Source organism: Salmo salar, chromosome ssa21 (assembly GCF_905237065.1).
Source record: "Salmo salar chromosome ssa21, Ssal_v3.1, whole genome shotgun sequence".
Taxonomy (NCBI): domain Eukaryota; kingdom Metazoa; phylum Chordata; class Actinopteri; order Salmoniformes; family Salmonidae; genus Salmo; species Salmo salar.
Window position 1 is genome coordinate 48039316 of NC_059462.1, and position 23977 is coordinate 48063292.

Here is a 23977-nt window from a genome sequence, read left to right on the forward strand (position 1 = left end):
GCATACTGAAAAACACTGTGATGGACAATCAGCCATGGTAGAATAGGGTCAAAACATCCTATTCTCTCTAGTCAAATGTCATTGGGTGGTTGATGATATCAGATATACTCATAAAACATTCGGATTAAAATCAGACACTTCTGCTGCTTGTTTTAGTAACACTTGGAGGGCGGAAAGGGAGATTGATTTGTTAGCTATTCTACGGTACCGTCGTGTCTAGCAGCTGCCAAACCTTTAACTTAATCATGTATTTGCTTACTGTTATTTAAACTGAATCACCTGGTTGTACGCATGAATGTATGCTGACAGGAATGAACCAGGGGCTGTGAATTGAGGTGTATGCTGAGTAAACATATAATGGACTGTGAACAGACGTCTTTTGGTTTTCCTAGTAGATAATAGAGGCCTTATGTAGGCCCATTCAGGCCCTTTGAAAAGCCTCTGTCTTCAAATCAGCTGTAGCTTTTGTTCAAAGTTTTCATGAGAAAATTGATGCGAGCTTGTCTTTGTTTCATGGCTCATCTGTGATCGTAAAAGAGAATGCTGGTATTATGGGAAGGTGTTGCATAAGCAGCTGACTGTGTGAAGGATAAGAGTCCTATCAGTAGTCAATGCAGGTCTTTTACAGCATGAAACTGCATGTCTTTTACAGATGTAGGATCTTAATTTGAACCAGTTTGCTACAGCAGGAAAATAATCCTACAGCAACAGAAAATGTGAATTATTATGTGGATTATAATTCATGGACATTTTTGTAGGAGTTGATACATTTTTCATAAGGGAAATGTGGAAGTGGAATTACAAACATAAGAAGCCTTTTGAAACATCAAAATTCACTACAAGTTTTAAATGTCCTGCATTCCTCCATGTATTTGTAGTACATCATGTTGTAATGACTGCTGAACTGAGAAAGAACAAATACAGAGAGAACATTGTAGGAGTTGTGAGGTTCTGGAACTATCTGGATGACCACCAGACTTCTTTGCAGTGTTCATGTGAGACCACACAAAATTATGCTTGCAAAAACAGTCCAGCCGATCTGGCAATGTCGGGTGTTGATTGTGTTAAACCTTGAGTCTGTTCCAAAGACAGGTTTTCTCATTGCAAGCATATAGCAGCTCACACACACACACACACACACACACACACACACACACACACACACACACACACACACACACACACACACACACACACACACGCATGGGCCCCTAGGGCTTTTGTAAGCAATACCGACAAGAACGATTCCCTTATCTGAGCAGCCGCCGCAGGAAAATCCCAGGATGTGGCCTCTCCCCAGGCCGTCCATCCACTCTAGTCACGCAATGCTTTTAGGGGGAACCCACACCCCCCTGCCTGACTCCTCTTGGCAAGCGCCTACACAGTACACACACACACCACACATAGGTGAATGTAAACACGCTCACACAAAGTCATGCACATCTAGAAACAGACATTAACAAGCACACACACATACTGGACGCTGCTCAGGCTCAAGTCTCTGAACAAACTCCCAGGCAAAAAAAGCAGTGTGTCAAACGACCAAACAGACAAAACCTCAGCCCGCATGACAAACACTCCACTCTACCTACTGTGTAGCCCTACTGCCTCTCTCTGACAGGCACACTCTCCAAAACACACACTGCAAGACAGGCCAATCCAAGGAAAAATCTAGAGCATCCAAAACACACACTGCGAGACAGGCCAATCCAATACAAAATCTAGAGCATCCAAAACACACGCTGCAAGACAGGTCAATCCAATACAAAATCTAGAGCATCCAAAACACACGCTGCAAGACAGGTCAATCCAAGACAAAATCTAGAGCATCCAAAACACACACTGCGAGACAGGCCAATCCAATACAAAATCTAGAGCATCCAAAACACACGCTGCAAGACAGGTCAATCCAAGACAAAATCTAGAGCATCCAAAACACACACTGCAAGACAGGCCAATCCAAGACAAAATCTAGAGCATCCAAAACACACACTGCAAGACAGGTCAATCCAAGACCAAAATCTGTAGCATCCAAAACACACACTGCAAGACAGGCCAATCCAAGACAAAATCTAGAGTATCCAAAACACACACTGCAAGACAGGCCAATCCAAGACAAAATCTAGAGTATCCAAAACACACACTGCAAGACAGGCCAATCCAGTCCAAAATTTGTTTCGACTCAGGTTTTCTTTCCAACTGGTGTTCTGTGTTCTGTGTTCTAGGTTCTGTGTTCTTTATTTTGTTTCTATTGTTAACTGCTAACATTTATTGCACTGTTATGTGTGGCGGTGCACCATGTAGTACTGTATGGTTACTGCTCTCCTGGGTTGTTACCATGTAGTACTGTATGGTTACTGCTCTCCTGGGTTGTCACCATGTCGTACTGTATTTTTACTGCCCTCCTGGGTTGTCACCATGTAGTACTGTATGGTTACTGCTCTCCTGGGTTGTCACAATGTAGTACTGTATGGTTACTGCTCTCCTGGGTTGTCACCATGTAGTACTGTATGGTTACTGCTCTCCTGGGTTGTCACCATGTAGTACTGTATGGTTACTGCTCTCCTGGGTTGTCACCATGTAGTACTGTATGGTTACTGCTCTCCTGGGTTGTCACCATGTAGTACTGTATTTTTACTGCTCTCCTGGGTTGTCACCGTGTAGTACTGTATGGTTACTGCTCTCCTGGGTTGTCACCATGTAGTACTGTATTTTTACTGCCCTCCTGGGTTGTCACCATGTAGTACTGTATGGTTACTGCTCTCCTGGGTTGTCACCATGTAGTACTGTATGGTTACTGCTCTCCTGGGTTGTCACAATGTAGTACTGTATGGTTACTGCTCTCCTGGGATGTCACCATGTAGTACTGTATGGTTACTGCTCTCCTGGGTTGTCACCATGTAGTACTGTATGGTTACTGCTCTCCTGGGTTGTCACCATGTAGTACTGTATGGTTACTGCCCTCCTGGGTTGTCACCATGTAGTACTGTATGGTTACTGCTCTCCTGGGTTGTCACCATGTAGTACTGTATGGTTACTGCTCTCCTGGGTTGTCACCATGTAGTACTGTATGGTTACTGCTCTCCTGGGTTGTCACTTGGCTGCCAGATTGGGGAGGTCAGTGGTGTTCATGCAGCTGAGGAGGAGAGGCCTGAAAGGATCCCATTACCCAGCAGACCCAATGGGACCAGGCTAGCCCCCCAGTGAACCCAATGGGACCAGGCTAGCCCCCTAGTGAACCCAATGGGACCAGGCTAGCCCCCCAGTGAACCCAATGGGACCAGGCTAGCCCCCCAGTGAACCCAATGGGACCAGCCTAGCTGCCTGTGAACCAGACCCAGTAGGACTAGGCTAGTCCCCCAGTGAACCCAATGGGACCAGGCTAGCCCCCGAGTGAACCCAATAGGACCAGGCTAGCCCCCCAGTGAACCCAATAGGACCAGGCTAGCCCCCCAGAGAACCCAATAGGACCAGGCTAGCCCCCAGTGAACCCAATGGGACCAGGCTAGCCCCCCAGTGAACCCAATAGGACCAGGCTAGCCCCCAGTGAACCCAATAGGACCAGGCTAGCCCCCCAGTGAACCCAATAGGACCAGGCTAGCCCCCAGTGAACCCAATAGGACCAGGCTAGCCCCCCAGTGAACCCAATAGGACCAGGCTAGTCCCCCAGTGAACCCAATAGGACCAGGCTAGTCCCCCCAGTTAACCCAATAGGACCAGGCTAGCCCCCCTGTGAACCCAATGGGACCAGGCTAGCTGCCTGTGAACCAGACCCAATAGGACCAGGCTAGTCCCCCTGTGAACCCAATAGGACTAGGCTAGTCCCCCAGTGAACCCAATAGGACTAGGCTAGTCCCCCAGTGAACCCAATAGGACTAGGCTAGTCCCCCTGTGAACCCAATAGGACTAGGCTAGTCCCCCAGTGAACCCAATAGGACCAGGTTTAGCCCCCAGTGAACCCAACAGTGCCAGGCTGGATAATATTATACTGTATGAGTCCAAAGGCCCATATGTTTCAGGACATCAGTAAATCTACAGTAGATTAGATTACACAAGAACGCTGCAGGCCCTAATGCTGGAAAAACCACCTCAAAGAAAAACAAACAAGGTTTAATATGCTTCCCCAGAAAGGAAACAGTCATTGTAGTAAACCGTGATCTTGTCCTATTCCAACTCCTATGCTGATTCATGAATACACAGTACATTACTACAACTCATATCACACATAGTAGTGCTAGATCTCTCTCTCTCGCTCTCTCTCCCTTTTCTCTCTCTCCCCCCCTTTTCTCTCTCTATTTCTCTCACACTCCCCCTTTTTTTTCTCTCTCTCTCTCTAAAGCTGTTCTGCAGGTCAGAACCTGCTTATCAACTGATGATGCACGCCACTCAGACACCAGGGGAGAAACCAAAACTCCATTCAACTGTGGGGATTTACTGGCTTTGAACTCACACAGATTGGGTGGGCTCGGGAGGGCTGAGGTGTGTGTGTGTGTGTGTGTGTGTGTGTGTGTGTGTGTGTGTGTGTGTGTGTGTGTGTGTGTGTGTGTGTGCATACAGTACGTGTGTGTGTGTGTCACTAGGATTGGGCATGTTTTTAGGGGAAAGACGGAAAGAGATTGGGGTCTATTTTGCAGACAATGCACTTTGCAGACGGGGACATGTGACTAGAAAATATTACAAGTTGGAACCACAGACAAAGTGAGCTAAGACAAAATGAGCTTCTGTCTCATTTTCTTTGAAACAATAACATGAAGTGACACATTGGAGCGACAGCTTTCACCGCATTATACCACAGTCAGACGTTCAAAGAACAAAGGTTGAAAATGAGGTAAATTTCAGTGGTCTACCATCTTGCTGAGAGCTTTTCAACTTCCTGATGGGGCGCTTCACTCACATTGGCAAAGGGGGCATCTATCTCGCTCCTCCATAAATCTCACAGCCAAAGCAAACAGACAAGCTAAGTGCCAGTAGACGAGCCTGGCACAGACTGTCTCTCTCTCTCTTCTCCATAAATGCCAGTAGATGAGCCTGACACAGACTGTCTCTCTCTCTCTCTCTCTCTTCTCCATAAATGCCAGTAGACGAGCCTGGCACAGACTGTCTCTCTCTCTCTCTCTTCTCCATAAATGCCAGTAGACGAGCCTGGCACAGACTGTCTCTCTCTCTCTTCTCCATAAATGCCAGTAGATGAGCCTGACACAGACTGTCTCTCTCTCTCTCTCTCTCTTCTCCATAAATGCCAGTAGACGAGCCTGGCACAGACTGTCTCTCTCTCTCTCTCTTCTCCATAAATGCCAGTAGACGAGCCTGGCACAGACTGTCTCTCTCTCTCTTCTCCATAAATGCCAGTAGACGAGCCTGGCACAGACTGTCTCTCTCTCTCTCTCTTCTCCATAAATGCCAGTAGACGAGCCTGGCACAGACTGTCTCTCTCTCTCTTCTCCATAAATGCCAGTAGACAAGCCTGGCACAGACTGTCTCTCTCTCTCTTCTCCATAAATGCCAGTAGACGAGCCTGGCACAGACTGTCTCTCTCTCTCTCTTCTCCATAAATGCCAGTAGACGAGCCTGGCACAGACTGTCTCTCTCTCTCTTCTCCATAAATGTCAGGCGCTGTGCAGTAATAAAATAGTTACACACTCCCTGCTGCCTCTCGCCCCAGGCGTTATGTGTACCATTAGCAACATAAGCAGTGGGATCTCAGCCTTCCCTTTACAACTGGGGCTGTGCCAAAAAACGTATTTTGTAATCCCTTCAATCTAAGGGGTTGTCTAAACAGGCTTCGTAGCTCTTTGGCAATGTCACACAGTGTTCCAGGTACAGACCAGTGGCATCACTCCCATTTCACATCACCTGTCAATCAACCTCATTGGTTGTTTAAATGAAGAGTGATTACAGTTTCAAGAGGGGTACATTCTGTCTGGATAATCCCCTAGAAGGTTAGTCGATGTGTACCCACAGATAAACACTGCTACAGTCTGACTCCTCAAATTACTATGTGAAAAAGATGGCATAGAACGTCGTAGACAGCTTTCATAAAAGCGATCTGAGACATTTGTCTATAAAAGTTTTAATTCTACACAATAAAAAAGACATTTAAGGTTTATTTTTCAAATATTTGACTTGGATTATACGATACTACCCAATATCCCCAGGTACAATAGCTTTTGATTTTCCCATTGCAAGAAGCGCTTCCAACATTTCACACCAGTGGAAAGCTTTTCCTTTCAGGATTAAATGTAAAACTGCAGCCAGACCGGTGACCATGTCATGAAACCCTTAATGTCTTTTTTAACCAAACGAATGGCATATTTGGGCTGTTTAGTTCTCGTTCTTCTGAAAGTCTGCCCAGGTAGGGTAGGGTAAAGCCAGGGAATGGTCATCCAGGAGCCACATACAGTCAGTCAACCCACATCATACCATTCTCATTGTCACGTAAATAAATACAAATAATATATTTTTTACGCATATTTAACCCCTTGCAAACACTGATATACAGTTTAATGTGTTAGTATTTTTCCTGTTGGGAATCTGCTGCTTTATTTTTGTGACCGATTGTTCTCTGAGAAGAATTCCTGGTTTGACTGGTTGTGTTTCATGTTGTCTAAAGAAGAACTCTTTCACACAGAGAGAGTATTCACAACGTTAATCATTATAACTGCTAGCCTCTATGTAAACATGCCATATCTGTTTGGCGATCTTGGGAATACCCTCTCTACAGTTTATTACTGTATGTTCTCTTTCATTTCATCATTGCGTAGAATACAAGTTGTTTGTATAGGGTTACATGTTTTGCCAGAAGCAAGTCAACATATCTGTGAAGCCCCAGAAATATGAGTAGTTGTTTTGTAGCAACAGCAGATGCTTCACAGTTCCATTTCTATAATGGAAAAGGATTTTCATAGAATTGGATTCATTCCAATCAACTCGAGTTTTTCAGTGATGAGTTATGCTTTAATCTGATATGGAGTATTAAACTCTTCAGTCTGGCCTTGTCTTTCAAATGGGATACTATGCCTATAATGTCCACAAGCAAGCTGCAATAAAATCATGAACTGTTTTTGTCTTGCATCAATATTACACGGTTCATAAAGCCTGTTTCAAAATATTCATAATTAATATTGTAAAGAGAGGCATTCTCCTTAAAGCTGGTGTCCATCTGTTTTTCAGTGAAAACCTGGCGAGTTGACTTGTTCAACCAAAAGATCAAGGTATTTTTAACAAGGAGTTAGACTGAACATAAATAGCCCATGTTTTTGGTACGAACTGGCAGCCAATATTGTAATTTAGAGGAGAGCACAAAAAGTAGATTTAGTCGGTGGCAAGGCTTCAAACCCATTGAGTGAGAGCAGAACCATCTCATAATCTTACACATGCCAGTTGTTTTCACTCTGCGTTTCCTAATGTTTGGCTGTGGTACAGGGACGGGGACAGGGACTGGCACAGGGGTGGGACAGGGAGGGGACGGGAACAGGGACTGGGATAGAACGGGGACAGGGATGAGACGGGGATGGGACGGGGACAGGGACGTGGTTGGGATGGGGACAGGGATGGGACAGAGACATGGACTAGCACGGGATGGAAGGGGATGGGATGGGAACAGGGACTGGCACGGGGATGTGAACAGGGATAGGAACAGGGATGGGACAGGGATGAAAACGGGATGAGAACAGGGATGAAAACAGGGTTCCGAACAGGGGTGAGAACAGGGATAGAAACAGGGATGGGAACAGGGATAGGAACAGGGATACGAACAGGGGTAGGAACAGGGATACGAACAGGGATGGAAACAGGGATGGGAACAGGGATACGAACAGGGGTAGGAACAGGGATAAGAACAGGGATGGGAACAGGGATGGGAACAGGGATACGAACAGGGGTAGGAACAGGGATGAGGAACAGGGATGGGAACAGGGATAGAAACAGGGATGGGAACGGGATTAGAACAGGGATGGGATAGGAACTGGAACAGGGGTAGGACGGGGACAGGGACAAGGATGGGGTGGGACAGGGACTGGGACGGGGATGGGACGGGGTGGGATGGGGAGGGGAGGGGACAGGGACAGGGTGGGACGGGGTGGGACAGGGATGGGATGAAAAAATACACTGCAGGGACAGAAGAGCAATACTAGACAGGAATTATTGTGTCCTGTAGAATCACGTAAGCCTCATCTTAGAGACCAACTCTGTGTTTCTGTCCAGTAGAGGACAGGACATAGATAGGGGTGTGTGGTGGATCAATGAGTAATGACAGAGTAGAGAATGACAAGAAGAGGACAGAACAGGCCATGAGAGAGAGAGATGATTGGCAGACGAGTGAAGCAGGTATGACAGGGGGAAGGAAACCAGTAGAATAGTTGAGAGGAGTTGGGCCAGTGAGAGGGAGGGAGGGCGTTTGGACAGTGAGAGAGAGAGGGAGAGAGGTCATGAGCAGATGAGCTCCTGCATTTTTCAGCATGTTCTTGGAAAAATATAGATTTGGAGTTAGATAAACCATGGATTTTTTTGTCAGGGTCATGTACAGGATTCTACCCTCCACAGCATAGCCTTCGCTCCAGATCAAAACTCAAAACCTACAACCTGATTTTGGATGGAATTACCTGGAAGGCCCAAGCTATACAGCAAATACTCTGGCAAACAAATTGAAAACACCATCCAACCTGGAACTGAGTGAGTAATGTTTAGTCTGAAGCTAGATTTTATATTCAAAAGCCAAGAAGAAAAATACATTACAATGATATATTTTACTTTATGAGGACTGAATGCTGAGTTGGACTACCAAGCCTGCTAGGACAAGGAGATACAACTTTAATTAGCACTGACGTGTCATGTGAGAGGTGTCATGTGAGAGGTGTCAGAGCCCTTTAGCCCAACAATGGCAGGAGAATCAAACAGGCTACCCCAACCAAATGCAGAGGGCTTAGAAGCTGCCCCCCGCTGTTCAGGGGTAATTCAAATACTGTACCCTCTGTATATAAAAAAATGATAAGACAAGAAAAGAGTACAAAATGGAGCTCCTTATGGAAAATCAAGAGGCACTTTTTGCTGACTGTTATAAAAATGGGAACATAAGCAACTTAATCTTCCACAGAGACCATCCCCTGGCGTGGCACAGTGCTATATTAACACACTACCCCTATGTTAAGAGGGGGGGTGTTAACGAGGGGTGGAAACTCAGGATATTGCACAATGAGGACTCTGAGTCAGAAATATAAATCTCTATAAGTCTGGAACAGTATTGGTACAGGGCAACCCCAAACAGTTTTGGACTTTCACCTAATCAAAGCATTAGCCCAGCAGGAGAAGCTCTCCCTTGAGAGAGATACCCCCACCCCGAGCAGGTCAGACCAGACCTCTTCATTATATAACCCCACAGACGAGCAACCCCAAGCGGAAAGTCAACCTCCCAGCACAGAATACTACCCCCTCATTGAAATGAAGGATAAATTCACCCAGCTGGAGGTAAGGCAGGTGGAGCTGGAACAGCAGGTGATTACACTCCAGTCAGCACAGACCCAGACAACAGTCCAGCACAACACCCCCTTAACCAGACCTGGAGAGCTGGAGGTGGAGAGAGACATCTGCACGCTGGACTGTAGTGAGACAACATAAACAGGAGAAAGAGCAGGGAGCAAGAGAAGAACAGAGCACTACAGGAGAGGATCAGACTGTTGGAGGAGAGGGTGTGGGGGATGGCGTGTGACAGAGAACAACCTACTCGAGAGGTGGCCACCCCCACAGAGAAGCCAGCAGAACAGCCCACCTCAACTCCCGACAAAAGTCTCGACACCATAGCAGAACAGACCACCCCTGACCATAGCCTCAAAATCACAGCTGGTACAGACAAATGAAGAACCCCAAGCCCAGGGGATCTCACCCCCTCTGAGCACCCCCCCTGTCAGCCACCCTGATAGCCCTCCTGACAACCCCCCCACACCCACTGAGGACATACAGAAGACACAGATTGTACTCCTTATGGACTCAAACAGGAAATGTATACAAGAAAAAACACTTTTTCCCAAACACAGAGAGTGTCTAAACTCTAGTGTCCAAACACCCAGCGTGCCCTAGACCTTCTGTCTGAGGACCAACTAGGTTCACCCAGCGCACCCTAGACCTTCTGTCTGAGGACCAACTAGGTTCACCCAGCGCATCCTAGACCTTCTGTCTGAGGACCAACTAGGTTCACCCAGCGTGCCCTAGACTTTCTGTCTGAGGACCAACTAGGTTCACCCAGCGCACCCTAGACCTTCTGTCTGAGGACCAACTAGGTTCACCCAGCGTGCCCTAGACCTTCTGTCTGAGGACCAACTAGGTTCACCCAGCGCACCCTAGACCTTCTGTCTGAGGACCAACTAAGTTCACCCAGCGCGCCCTAGACCTTCTGTCTGAGGACCAACTAGGTTCACCCAGCGCACCCTAGACCTTCTGTCTGAGGACCAACTAGGTTCACCCAGCGCACCCTAGACCTTCTGTCTGAGGACCAACTAGGTTCACCTAGCCACATAATAATACACACAGGCACAAACCACCTGAGAGCACAGCACTCAAGGTAGGTGAAAGAAAAAGCTTATTCTACTTTCCCCAATGTACAAGTGGTTATCTCCACCCTGCTACCACGAAAAGACTTCCACCCTGCTACCATACAGCGGGTAAACGCAAGTATTTCCCGCGACTCTGTCTCAAAACCAAATGTTTTCCTGGCCCACCACTCCACCCTGGACTTGAACAGCCTTTACGACCAGGTCCACCCACCCACCCCAACCAATCAACACCCCCCCCAAGTCAACCATGCCCACACCCGATTTAGGCCCCCGCAGATCATACCTATGCCCCTCCTGCCCACCCCATGTCCCCTACTCCCGCAAAGAGGGCCTCAACATGAAAGTTACACATACTCCCAGGCTGTGAGCGGGCAAACAGGCCCAACCCCTACTCTTACACTAGCCCAAGCCAATGGAATGTACCAGATGCTCAGCAGGCTCTGCCCACACTTACTGGCATGAGGCCAAACCACCCGACCAACAATATTGGACACTTTATGGAACACAAAGCCTTCACTATCTCATCCTGGAATATCCAAGGCCTGAGGTCATCTGCCTTTGGCCTAAAGAGCAGGAACCTGGACTTCATCAAAGAAATCAGAAATGGAGACATTGTCATCCTACAAGAAACATGGTATAGAGGAGACGGACCCACTGGTTGCCCTCTAGGTTACAGAGAGCTGGTAGTCCCATCCACCAAACTACCAGGTGTGAAACAAGGAAGGGACTCAGGGGTATGCTAATTTTGTATAGAGCAGACCTAACTCACTCTATTAAATTAATCAAAACAGGAACGTTTTACATTTGGCTAGAAATTCAAAAGGAAATGATCTAAACAGAAAAAAATGTCCTCCTGTGTGCTACCTATATCCCCCCCACTAGAATCCCCATACTTTAATGAAGACAGCTTCTCCAACCTGGAGGGGGAAATCGATCAGTTCCAGGCCCAGGGACATGTACTAGTCTGTGGTGACCTAAATGCCAGAACCGGACAAGAACCTGACATCCTCAGCACACAGGGGGACAAACACCTGCCTGGAGGTGACAGCATTCCCTCCCCCATATGCTCCCCTAGGCACAACTATGAAAACATAACAAACAAAAACAGGTCACAACTCCTGCAGCTCTGTCGCACGCTGGGTATGTACATAGTCAATGGTAGGCTTCAAGGGGACTCCTATGGTAGGTACACCTATAGCTCATCTCTTGGCAGTAGTACTGTAGACTACTTTATCACTGACCTCAACCCAGAGTCTCTCAGAGCGTTCAGAGTCAGCCCACTGACACCCCTATCAGATCACAGCAAAATCACAGTCTACTTGAACAGAGCAAAACTCAATCATGAGGCATCAAAGCCAAAGGAACTGAGTAATATTAAGAAATGCTATAGATGGAAGGAATGTAGTGTTGAAACCTACCAAAAAAACAAACAATTAGGCAACAACAAATTCAATCTTTTTTAGACAAGTTCCTGGACAAAATGTTCCACTGTAATAGTGGAGGTGTAAACTTGGCAGTAGAAAATCTTAACAGTATATTTGACCTCTCAGCTACCCTATCAAATAAAAAAAATTCTAACAGAAAACTGAAGAAAATTAACAACAATGACAAATGGTTTGATGAAGAATGCAAAAACCTAAGAAAGAATTGAGAAACCTGTCCAACCAAAAACATAGAGCCAGGAAACCTGAGTCTACGCCTTCACTATGGTGAATCACTAAAACAATACAGAAATACACTATGGAAAAATATGGAACAGCAAGTCAGAAATCAGCTCAATGTAATTGAAGAATCCATAGACTCTAACCACTTCTGGGAAGATTGGAAAACACTAAACAAACAACAACACAAAGAATTATCTATCCAAAATGGAGATGTATGGGTAAACCACTTCTCCACTCTTTTTGGCTCTATAACAAAGAACAAACAGCAAAAACATATAAACTCAGCAAAAAAAGAAACGTCCTTTTTCAGGACCCTGTCTTTCAAAGACAATTCGTAAAAATACAAATAACTTCACAGATCTTCATTGTAAAGTGTTTAAACACTGTTTCCCATGCTTGTTCAATGAACCATAAACAATTTATGAACATGCACCTGTGGAACAGTCATTAAGACTTACAGACGGTAGGCAATTAAGGTCACAGTTATGGAAACGTAGGACACTAAAGAGGCCTTTCTACTGAGTCTGAAAAACACCAAAAGAAAGATGCCCAGGGTCCCTGCTCATCTGTGTGAACGTGCCTAAGGCATGCTGCAAGGAGGCATGAGAACTGCAGATGTGGCCAGGGCAATAAATTGCAATGTCCGTACTGTGAGACGCCTAAGACAGCGCTACAGGGAGACAGGACAGACAGCTGATCGTCGTCACATTGGCAGACCACGTGTAACAACACCTGCACAGGATCGGTACATCCAAACATCACACCTGCGGGACAGGTACAGGATGGCAACAACAACTGCCCGAGTTACACCAGGAATGCACAATCCCTCCATCAGTGCTCAGACTGTCCGCAATAGGCTGAGAGAGGCTGGACTGAGGGCTTGTAGGCCTGTTGTAAGGCAGGTCCTCACCAGACATCACCGCAACAACGTCGCCTATGGGCACATACCCACCGTCGCTGGACTAGACAGGACTGGCAAAAAGTTCTCTAGACTGACGAGTCACGGTTTTGTCTCACCATGGGTGATGGTCGGATTCGCGTTTATCATCGAAGGAATGACCTTTAAACCGAGGCCTGTACTCTGGAACGGGATCGATTTGGAGGTGGACGGTTTGTCATGGTCTGGGGCGGTGTGTCACAGCGTCATCGGACTGAACTTGTTGTCATTGCAGGCAATCTCAACGCTGTGCGTTACAGGGAAGACATCCTCCTCCCACATGTGGTACCCTTCCTGCAGGCTCATCCTGACATGACCGTCCAGCATGACAATGCCACCAGCCATACTGCTCATTCTGTGCATGATTTCCTGAGAAAACAAAAAGATAATTTCTTGACACATTGGAAAGAATTAACAAAAAAAACATAGCAAACTAGAATGCTATTTGGCCCTAAACAGAGAGTACACAGTGGCAGAATACCTGACCACTGTGACTGTACATAGTCAAAGCCTCCTTAAGTTTGGGTCAGACTCAGTGAGCATAGCCTTGCTATTGAGAAAGGCTGCCACAGGCAGACATGGCTCTCAAGAGAAGACAGGCTATGTGCACACAATGAGGTGGAAACTGAGCTGCACTTCCTAACCTCCTGCCAAATGTATGACCATATTAAAGACACATACACTGCTCAATAAAATAAAGGGAACACTAAAATAACACATCCTAGATCTGAATGAATGAAATAATCTTATTAAATACTTTTTTCTTTACATAGTTGAATGTGCTGACAACAAAATCACACAAAAATAATCAATGGAAATCCAATGTATCAACCCATGGAGGTCTGGATTTGGAGTCACACTCAAAATTAAAGTGGAAAACCACACTACAGGCTGATCCAACTTTGATGTAATGTCCTTAAAACAAGTCAAAATGAGGCTCAGTAGTGTGTGTGGCCTCCACGTGCCTGTATGACCTTCCTACAACGCCTGGGCATGCTCCTGATGAGGTGGCGGATGGTCTCCTGAGGGATCTCCTCCCAGACCTGCCCTAAAGCATCCGCCAACTCCTGGACAGTCTGTGGTGCAACGTGGCGTTGGTGGATGGCGCGAGACATGATGTCCCAGATGTGCTCAATTGGATTCAGGTCTGGGGAACGGGCGGGCCAGTCCATAGCATCATTGCCTTCCTCTTGCAGGAACTGCTGACACACTCCAGCCACATGAGGTCTAGCATTGTCTTGCATTAGGAGGAACCCAGGGCCAACCGCACCAGCATATGGTCTCACAAGGGGTCTGAGGATCTCATCTCGGTACCTAATGGCAGTCAGGCTACCTCTGGCGAGCACATGGAGGGCTGTGCGGCCCCCCAAAGAAATGCCACCCCACACCATGACTGACACACCGCCAAACCGGTCATGCTGGAGGATGTTGCAGGCAGCAGAACGTTCTCCACGACGTCTCCAGACTCTGTCACGTCTGTCACGTGCTCAGTGTAAACTTGCTTTCATCTGTGAAGAGCACAGGGCGCCAGTGGCGAATTTGCCAATCTTGGTGTTCTCTGCCAAATGCCAAACGTCCTGCACGGTGTTGGGCTGTAAGCACAACCCCCACCTGTGGATGTCGGGCCCTCATACCACCCTCATGGAGTCTGTTTCTGACCATTTGAGCAGACACATGCACATTTGTGGCCTGCTGGAGGTCATTTTGCAGGGCTCTGGCAGTGCTCCTCCTGCTCCTCCTTGCACAAAGGCAGAGGTAGTGGTCCTGCTGCTGGGTTGTTGCCCTCCTACGGCCTCCTCCACGTCTCCTGATGTACTGGCCTGTCTCCTGGTAGCGCCTCCATGCTCTGGACACTACGCTGACAGACACAGCAAACCTTCTTGCCACAGCTCGCATTGATGTGCCATCCTGGATGAGCTGCACTACCTGAGCCACATGTATGGGTTGTAGACTCCGTCTCATGCTACCACTAGAGTGAAAGCACCACCAGCATTCAAAAGTGACCAAAACATCAGCCAGGAAGCATAGGAACTGAGAAGTGGTCTGTGGTTACCACCTGCAGAACCACTCCTTTATTGGGGGTGTCTTGCTAATTGCCTATAATTTCCACCTGTTGTCTATTCCATTTGCACAACAGCATGTGAAATGTATTGTCAATCAGTGTTGCTTCCCAAGTGGACAGTTTGATTTCACAGAAGTGTGATTGACTTGGAGTTACATTGTGTTGTTTAAGTGTTCCCTTTATTTTTTTGAGCAGTATATTTCCCTCAGATTACACAGATCCACAAAGAATTTGAAAACAAACCAGATTTTGATAAACTCCCATATCTACTGGGTGAAATACCACAGTGTGCCATCACAGCAGCAACATTTGTGACCTGTTGCCACAAGAAAAGGGCAAGCAGTGAAGAACAAACACCATTGTAGATACAACCCATATTTCTGTTTATTTATTTTCTCTTTTGTACTTTAATCATTTGCACATTGTGAGAGGGAGGAGTGGTTAGAGGGAGTTGGGCCGGAGGGAGGGAGAGAGGAAGTTGGGGCAGAGGGAGGGAGAGAGGAAGTTGGGGCAGTGAGAGGGAGAGAGGGAGTTGGCAGTGAGAGAGAGGAGTGGTTAGAGGGAGTTGGCAGTGCGAGAGAGGAGTGGTTAGAGGGAGTTTGGGCAGTGAGAGGGAGTTTGGGCAGTGAGAGGGAGTTTGGGCAGTGAGAGGGAGTTTGGGCAGTGAGAGAGAGTGAGAGAGAGTGAGAGAGAGTGAGAGAGAGTGAGAGAGTGAGTGAGTGAGAGAGAGTGAGTGAGAGGGAGTTTGGGCAGTGAGTGAGAGAGAGAGAGAGAGAGAGAGAGAGAGAGAGAGAGTGGAGTGAGTGAGTGAGTGGAGAGAGTGAGTGAGTGAGGAGGAGTGAGTGAGTGAGAGTGAGTGAGTGAGTGAGTGAGGAGGAGGAGTGAGTGAGTGAGTGAGTGAGTGAGTGAGTGAGTGAGTGAGTGAGTGAGTGAGTGAGTGAGTGAGTGAGTGAGTGAGTGAGTGAGTGAGTGAGTGAGTGAGTGAGTGAGTGAGTGAGTGAGTGAGTGAGTGAGTGAGTGAGTGAGCGAGCGAGCCCAACAACTGCTCCCGGGTGCAGATGACATGGATTAAGGCAGCCCCCCGCACCTCTCTGGTTCATAGGGATTGGGTTAAATGCAGAAGATGCATTCAGTTATGCAACTGACTAGGTTTCTCGGGAGGGAGGGAGTGAGTGAATGGTGGAAGGACAGAATGAGGGGCAGACAGAGTGAAAAAGGGTGAGAGAGAGAGATGGGAACATAAACTCAGAAGAGTTGGCTGAGGGCAGGTGAAAGTTCCAAATATCCAGACCCCAGATTCCTGTATTGCTTTCAGGATAGCGTGCTGATGTGAGCTTGTTGTTTTCCCTCTCTGTCTGCAGCAACCATGAAGAAAAGCAGTGTCCTGTTTCCTGGGGGGGGTGGCCTGAACATGAATGGGATGAACACCCCAACCTTCTCCGAGGGGGACCTACTTCTCCAGGTACAACATGGCACCGTACAGACAGACAGACAGCAGTTTGGGATGGGCCCATAGTGTCTAAATGTCTTGATTGACTGACAGACATCTCAGCACCCAGAACCAAATCTTCTGCAGGCGCTGGCCAGTTTTGAATGTTAAAAGTCATGAGAGACTACTGGCTGGCAGATGAGTAGGTAGACCCAGACATTGTTCATGCGTTTGTTAATCCAGGTGGATTGAGTTTTAATCCAGGACCATCCATTTCGCAGGAAGTTTTGACAGGTGAAATAGGTTGTCTGACAGGTGAAATAGGTTTTCCTGTTACTTCATGCCAAGGCCTGGTCACGGTTTACTACGCTTAACAAAGCGAACGCTCCCCCAGTGCTCTAGCACGCTGTTTTCTCATTCTCAGATGTCAGGTACATTTTCACACCAGCGATTACTGGCATGTTTGGGATTCCTCTCTCAAGATGGAGGCTGGTATGATCATCAGTCAATGCAGAGGGAACTGTGATAGACAGTAAACAGGTTGCCAGATTATAATACCCCCATTGTAAGGACCGACGCCGGAGATGAGAAGCAGGTACGGGAAGTTGAACATTTTAATGAGGAACAGCGTCAGCACACGGGTAAACAAGGACACATGACAGTCAATGCAGAAGCAGGGAATAGAGAGGGGAACCAGACAGATATAGGGGAGGTAATGACAGAGGTGATTGAGTCCAATATTCACTGATGCGCGTGACGGGGGGAAGGCAGGTGTGTGTAATGATGATGGCAGGAGTGCACAATGCTGGGTAGCCTGGCACCCTCAAGCGCCGGGGAGATGGAGCAGGCATGACACCCATAGTAAACAAGTTGCTAGATTACAATCCCCCTATAGTAAACAGGTTGCTAGATTATAATCCCCCTATAGTAAACAGTTGCCAGATTACAATACCCCTGTAGTAAACAGGTTGCTAGATTATAATCCCCCTATAGTAAACAGTTGCCAGATTATAATACCCCTGTAGTAAACAGTTGCCAGATTACAATACCCCTGTAGTAAACAAGTTGCCAGATTACAATACCCATGTAGTAAACAGGTTGCCAGATTACAATCCCCCTATAGTAAACAGTTGCCAGATTACAATACCCCTGTAGTAAACAGGTTGCCAGATTACAATACCCCTGTAGTAAACAGGTTGCCAGATTATAATACCCCATAGATAACAGGTTGCCAGATTATAATACCCCCATAGTAAACAGGTTGCCAGATTATAATACCCATGTAGTCAACAGGTTGCCAGATTATAATACCCCCATAGTAAACAGGCTGCCAGATTATAATACCCCTGTAGTAAACAGGTTGCCAGATTACAATACCCCTGTAGTAAACAGGTTGCTAGATTATAATCCCCCTATAGTAAACAGTTGCCAGATTACAATACCCCTGTAGTAAACAGGTTGCCAGATTACAATACCCCTGTAGTAAACAGGTTGCGAGATTACAATACCCCTGTAGTAAACAGGTTGCCAGATTATAATACCCCATAGATAACAGGTTGCCAGATTATAATACCCCTGTCGTAAACAGGTTGTCAGATTATAATACCCCCATAGTAAACAGGTTGCCAGATTATAATACCCATGTAGTCAACAGGTTGCCAGATTATAATATCCCCATAGTAAACAGGTTGCCAGATTATAATACCCATGTAGTCAACAGGTTGCCAGATTATAATACCCCCATAGTAAACAGGTTGTCAGATTATAATACCCCCGTCGTAAACAGGTTGCCAGATTATAATACCCCGTAGTAAACAGGTTGCCAGATTATAATACCCCCGTAGTAAACAGGTTGCCAGATTATAAAACCCCCACATGAACAAAATGTCTTCTTTAATGCAACCCTGTCATTAATGCGTTTGTTTTTGTAGCTCGTCTGGAGCAGTGAAGGTGAAATGTTATATAGTGAGAGTATACTGTATTAACACTGTATCTGGTCTTGCAGGCTCTGAATGGCTTTGTGCTGGTGGTCACAGCTGAGGGACATGTGTTCTATGCCTCTCCTACTATCCAAGACTACCTGGGCTTCCATCAGGTAACTACTAGTAGTGAGTGCATACGCCAGGGTTGTGGGAATCGAACCCACAACCCAGCTCCATGCTCTACCAACTCCAACACCATGCTCTACCAACTGAGCCACATGGGACATCACATCACAACTGTAACAACATCACATCTCTAACATAACACAACTGTAACAACATCACATATGTAACATAACACAAAACAACATCGCATCTGTAACATACAGTGGTTTGCGAAAGTATTCACCACCTTGGCATTTTTCCTATTTTGTTGCCTTGCACCCTGGAATTTTGTATCATTTGATTTACACAACATGCCTACCACTTTGAAGATGCAAAATATTTTTGGGGGTGAAACAAACAAGAAATAAGACCAAAAAACTGAACTTGAGCGCACATAACTATTCACCCCCCCCCCCCCCCATGTCAATACTTTGTAGAGCCACCTTTTGCAGCAATTACCGCTGCAAGTTTCTTGGGGTATGTCTCTATAAACTTGGCACATCTAGCCACTGGGATTTTTGCCCATTCTTCAAGGCAAAACTGCTCCAGCTCCTTCAAGTTGGATGGGTTCCACTGGTGTACAGCAATCTTTAAGTCATACCACAGATTCTCAATTGGATTGAGACCTGGGATTTGACTAGGCCATTCCAAGACATTTAAATGTTTCCCCTTAAACCACTCGAGTGTTGCTTTAGCAGTATGCTTAGGGTCATTGTCCTGCTGGAAGGTGAACCTCCGTCCCAGTCTCAAATCTCTGGAAGACTGAAACAGTTTACTCTCAAGAATTTCTCCGTATTTAGCGCCGTCCATCATTCCTTCAATTCTGACCAGTTTCCCAGTCCCTGCCGATGAAAAACATCCCCACAGCATGATGCTGCGGATGGTGTTCTCGGGGTGATGGGAGATGTTGGGTTTGCACCAGACATAGCGTTTTCCTTGATGGCCAAAAAGCTCAATTTTAGTCTCATCTGACCAGAGTACATTCTTCCATATGTTTGGGGAGTCTCCCACGTGCCTTTTGGCGAACACCGAATGTGTTTGCTTATTTTTTTCTTTAAGCAATGGCTTTTTTCTGGCCACTCTTCCGTAAATCCCAGCTCTGTGGAGTGTACAGCTTAAAGTGGTCCTATGGACAGATACTCCAATCTCTGCTGTGGAGCTTTGCAGCTCTTTCAGGGTTATCTTTGGTCTCTTTGTTGCCTCTCTGATTAATGCCCTTCTTGCCTGGTCCGTGAGTTTTGGTGGGCAGCACTCTCTTGGCAGGTTTGTTGTGGTGCCATATTCTTTAAATATTTTAATAATGGATTTAATAGCGCTCTGTGGGATGTTCAACGTTTCTGATATTTTTTTATAACCTAGCCCTAATCTGTTCTCCACAACTTTGTCCCTGACCTGTTTGGAGAGCTCCTTGGTCTTCATAGTGCCACTTGCTTGGTGGTGCCCCCTTGCTTAGTGGTGTTGCAGACTCTGGGGCCTTTCAGAACATGTGTATATACAGTTGAAGTCGGAAGTTTACATACACCTTAGCCAAATACATTTAAACTAAGTTCTTCACAGTTCCTGACATTTAATCAGAGTAGAAATTCCCTGTCTTAGGTCAGTTAGGATCACCACTTTATTTTAAGAATGTCAAATGTCAGAATAATACTAGAGAGAATTATCTATTTCAGCTTTTATTTCTTCATCACATTCCCAGTGGGTCAGAAGTTTACATACACTCAATTAGTATTTGGTAGCATTGCCTTTAAATTGTTTAACTTGTATCAAATGTTTCGGGAAGCCTTCCACAAGCTTCCCACAATAAGTTGGGTGAATTTTGGCCCATTCCTCCTGACAGAGCTGGTGTAACTGAGTCAGGTTGTAGGCCTCCTTGCTCGCACACGCTTTTTAAGTTCTGCCCACAAATTTTCTATAGGATTGAGGTCGGCTTTGTGATGGCCACCCCAATACCTTGACTTTGTTGTCCTTAAGCCATTTTGCCACAACTTTGGCAGTATGCTTGGGGTCATTGTCCATATGGAATACCCATTTGCATCAAGCTTTAACTTCCTGACTGATGTCTTGATGTTGCTTCAATATATCCACATCATTTTCCCCTCCTCATGACATCTATTTTGTGATGTGCACCAGTCACTCCTGCAGCAAAGCACCCCCACAACATGATGCTGCCACTCCCGTACTTCACGGTTGGGATGGTGTTCTTCAGCTTGCAAGCGTCCTCCTTTTTCCTCCAAACAAACAATGGTCATTATGGCCAAACAGTTTTATTTTTGTTTCATCAGAACAGAGGACATTTCTCCAAAAAGTACTATCTTTGTCCCCATGTGCAGTTGCAAACCATTGTCTGGCTTTTTTATGGCGGTTTTGTAGCAGTGGCTTCTTCCTTGCTGAGCGGCCTTTCAGCTTATGTCGACATAGGACTCGTTTTACTGTGGATATAGATACTTTTGTACCTGTTTCCTCCAGCATCTTCACAAGGTCCTTTGCTGTTGTTCTGGGATTGATTTGCACTTTTCACACCAAAGTACGTTCATCTCTAGGAGAGAGAACGCGTCTCCTTCCTGAACGGAATGAAGGCTACGTGGTCCCATGGTGTTTATACTTGTGTACTATTGTTTGTACAGATGAATGTGGTAACTTTAGGTGTTTGGAAATTGCTCCCAAGGATGAACCAAACTTGTGGAGGTCTACAATTGTTTTTCTGAGGTCTTGGCTGATTTATTTTGATTTTCCCATGATGTCAAGCAAAGAGGCACTGAGTTTGAAGGTAGGCCTTTAAATACATCCACAGGTACACCTCCAATTGACTCAAATTATGTCAATTAGCCTATCAGAATCTTCTAAAGCCATGACATAATTTTCTGGAATTTCACAAGCTGTTTAAAGGCACAGTCAACTTAGTGTATGTAAACCTCTGACCCACTGGAATTGTGATACAGTGAAATAATCTGTCTGTAAACAATTGTTGGAAAAATTACTTGTCATGCACAAAGTAGATGTCCTAACCGACTTTCCAAAACTATAGTTTGTTAACAAAAAATGAGTTTTAATGAGTCCAACCTCAGTGTATGCAAACTTCCGACTTCAACTGTATACTGAGCTCATGTGACACTTAGATTGCACACAGGTGGACTTTATTTAACTAATTATGTGTCACGGTTTTCGTCGGTTATGGAGGACCAAAACGCAGTAAGCTCATCTTGACGTTTATTAACTTCCAAAATGAACACCAAAATAACAAAACAAGAGAACGAACGATTAACAGACAGTCTGGCAAGGCACAAGGCTAAACACAGAACAATCTCCCACAAACACACAGACAAACACACCCAACTAATATAGGACTTCCAATCAAAGGCAACACCACACAGCTGCCTTCAATTGGAAGGCCACCCCAATTAACTCTACATAGAAACAGACTACCTAGACTAAACATAGAATTACATAAACATAGTGTCACAGCATTCATCGTCTTCAGAAGAAATAGAAAAGTCCTCGTCAGAAAAGGTAGACCAATACGCAGCGGAGGTCGTGTTCATCTTTGAATTTAATAAATCTCTAACGTGAACACGATAAAAAAAAAAAACAATAAACAACGATAGTGCAACAGTTTTACAGGCTACAAAACACGCAATGCAAAAACAATCTCCCACAAATCCCAAACACAAACACACCCTAATATATGGGACTCTCAATCAAAGGCAAAGAGAAAACACCTGCCTTCAATTGAGAGTCCCAACCCCAATTAATCAAACATAGAAACACAGACTACCTAGACTAGACATAGAATTACCTAAACATAGATCATAACCCAAAAACCCGGAAATACTAAATCAAACGCCCTTCACCCTGAACCACATAAAACAAATACCCTCTGCCACGTCCTGACCAAACTACAATACCAATTAACCCTTATACTGGCCAGGACGTGACAGTACCCCCCCCTTAAAGGTGCTAACCCCGGGAGCACCTTAACAAAAATAACCCCAAACAACACCAACAGAAAAATTCCCCCCTACTAAAGGGAGGGGGGGAGGGTGGCTGCCGTCAACGACGGCACTGTGCTACACCCCCCCTCCCCAACCCACCTATATCAGGAGGTGGCTCCGGTTCTGGCCGTTCCAGGCAGTCGGGCCACTCTGGCAGCTCGGGGCAGTCTGGCCAGTCTGGCAGCTCGGGGCAGTCGGGGCAGTCTGGCCAGTCTGGCAGCTCGGGGCAGTCGGGACAGTCTGGCAGCTCGGGGCAGTCGGGACAGTCTGGCAGCTCGGGGCAGTCGGGACAGTCTGGCAGCTCGGGACAGTCTGGCAGCTCGGGGCAGCTCGGGACAGTCTGGCAGCTCGGGGCAGTCTGGCAGCTCGGGGCAGTCTGGCAGCTCGGGGCAGTCTGGCAGCTCGGGGCAGTCTGGCAGCTCGGGACAGTCTGGCAGCTCGGGGCAGTCGGGACAGTCTGGCAGCTCGGGGCAGTCGGGACAGTCTGGCAGCTCGGGACAGTCTGGCAGTTCGGGGCAGTCGGGACAGTCTGGCAGCTCGGGGCAGTCGGGACAGTCTGGCAACTCGGGACAGTCTGGGCAGTCTGGCAACTCGGGACAGTCTGGGCATTCTGGCAACTCGGGACAGTCTGGCAACTCGGGACAGTCTGGCAACTCGGGACAGTCTGGCAACTCGGGACAGTCTGGCAACTCGGGACAGTCTGGGCAGTCTGGCAACTCGGGACAGTCTGGCAACTCGGGACAGTCTGGCAACTCGGGACAGTCTGGGCAGTCTGGCCGCTCCGGCAGTTCAGGGCAGTCTGGCCGCTCCGGCAGTTCAGGGCAGTCTGGCCGCTCCGGCAGTTCAGGGCAGTCTGGCCGCTCCGGCAGTTCAGGGCAGTCTGGCCGCTCCGGCAGTTCGGGGCAGTCTGGCCAGTCTGGCAGCTCAGGGCAGTCGGGGCAGTCTGGCCAGTCTGGCAGCTCGGGGCAGTCGGGACAGTCTGGCAGCTCGGGGCAGTCGGGACAGTCTGGCAGCTCGGGGCAGCTCGGGACAGTCTGGCAGCTCGGGACAGTCTGGCAGCTCGGGACAGTCTGGCAGCTCGGGACAGTCTGGCAGCTCGGGGCAGTCTGGCAGCTCGGGGCAGTCTGACAGCTCGGGGCAGTCTGGCAGCTCGGGGCAGTCTGGCAGCTCGGGGCAGTCTGGCAGCTCGGGGCAGTCTGGCAGCTCGGGGCAGTCTGGCAGCTCGGGGCAGTCGGGACAGTCTGGCAGCTCGGGGCAGTCGGGAC

The 23977-nt window shown here is 47.0% G+C and overlaps 1 protein-coding gene across 1 annotated transcript in view; it reads left to right on the plus strand.

Moving 5' to 3' along the window:
* The window catches only part of ahr2a (aryl hydrocarbon receptor 2 alpha), a 71885-nt gene that overhangs the window by 37497 nt on the left and 10411 nt on the right, over positions 1 to 23977 (plus strand). Inside the window, 2 exon segments of the mRNA NM_001123684.1 lie at positions 16569 to 16669; positions 18642 to 18731. Of these exon segments, the coding sequence (NP_001117156.1) occupies positions 16569 to 16669; positions 18642 to 18731 (191 nt within the window).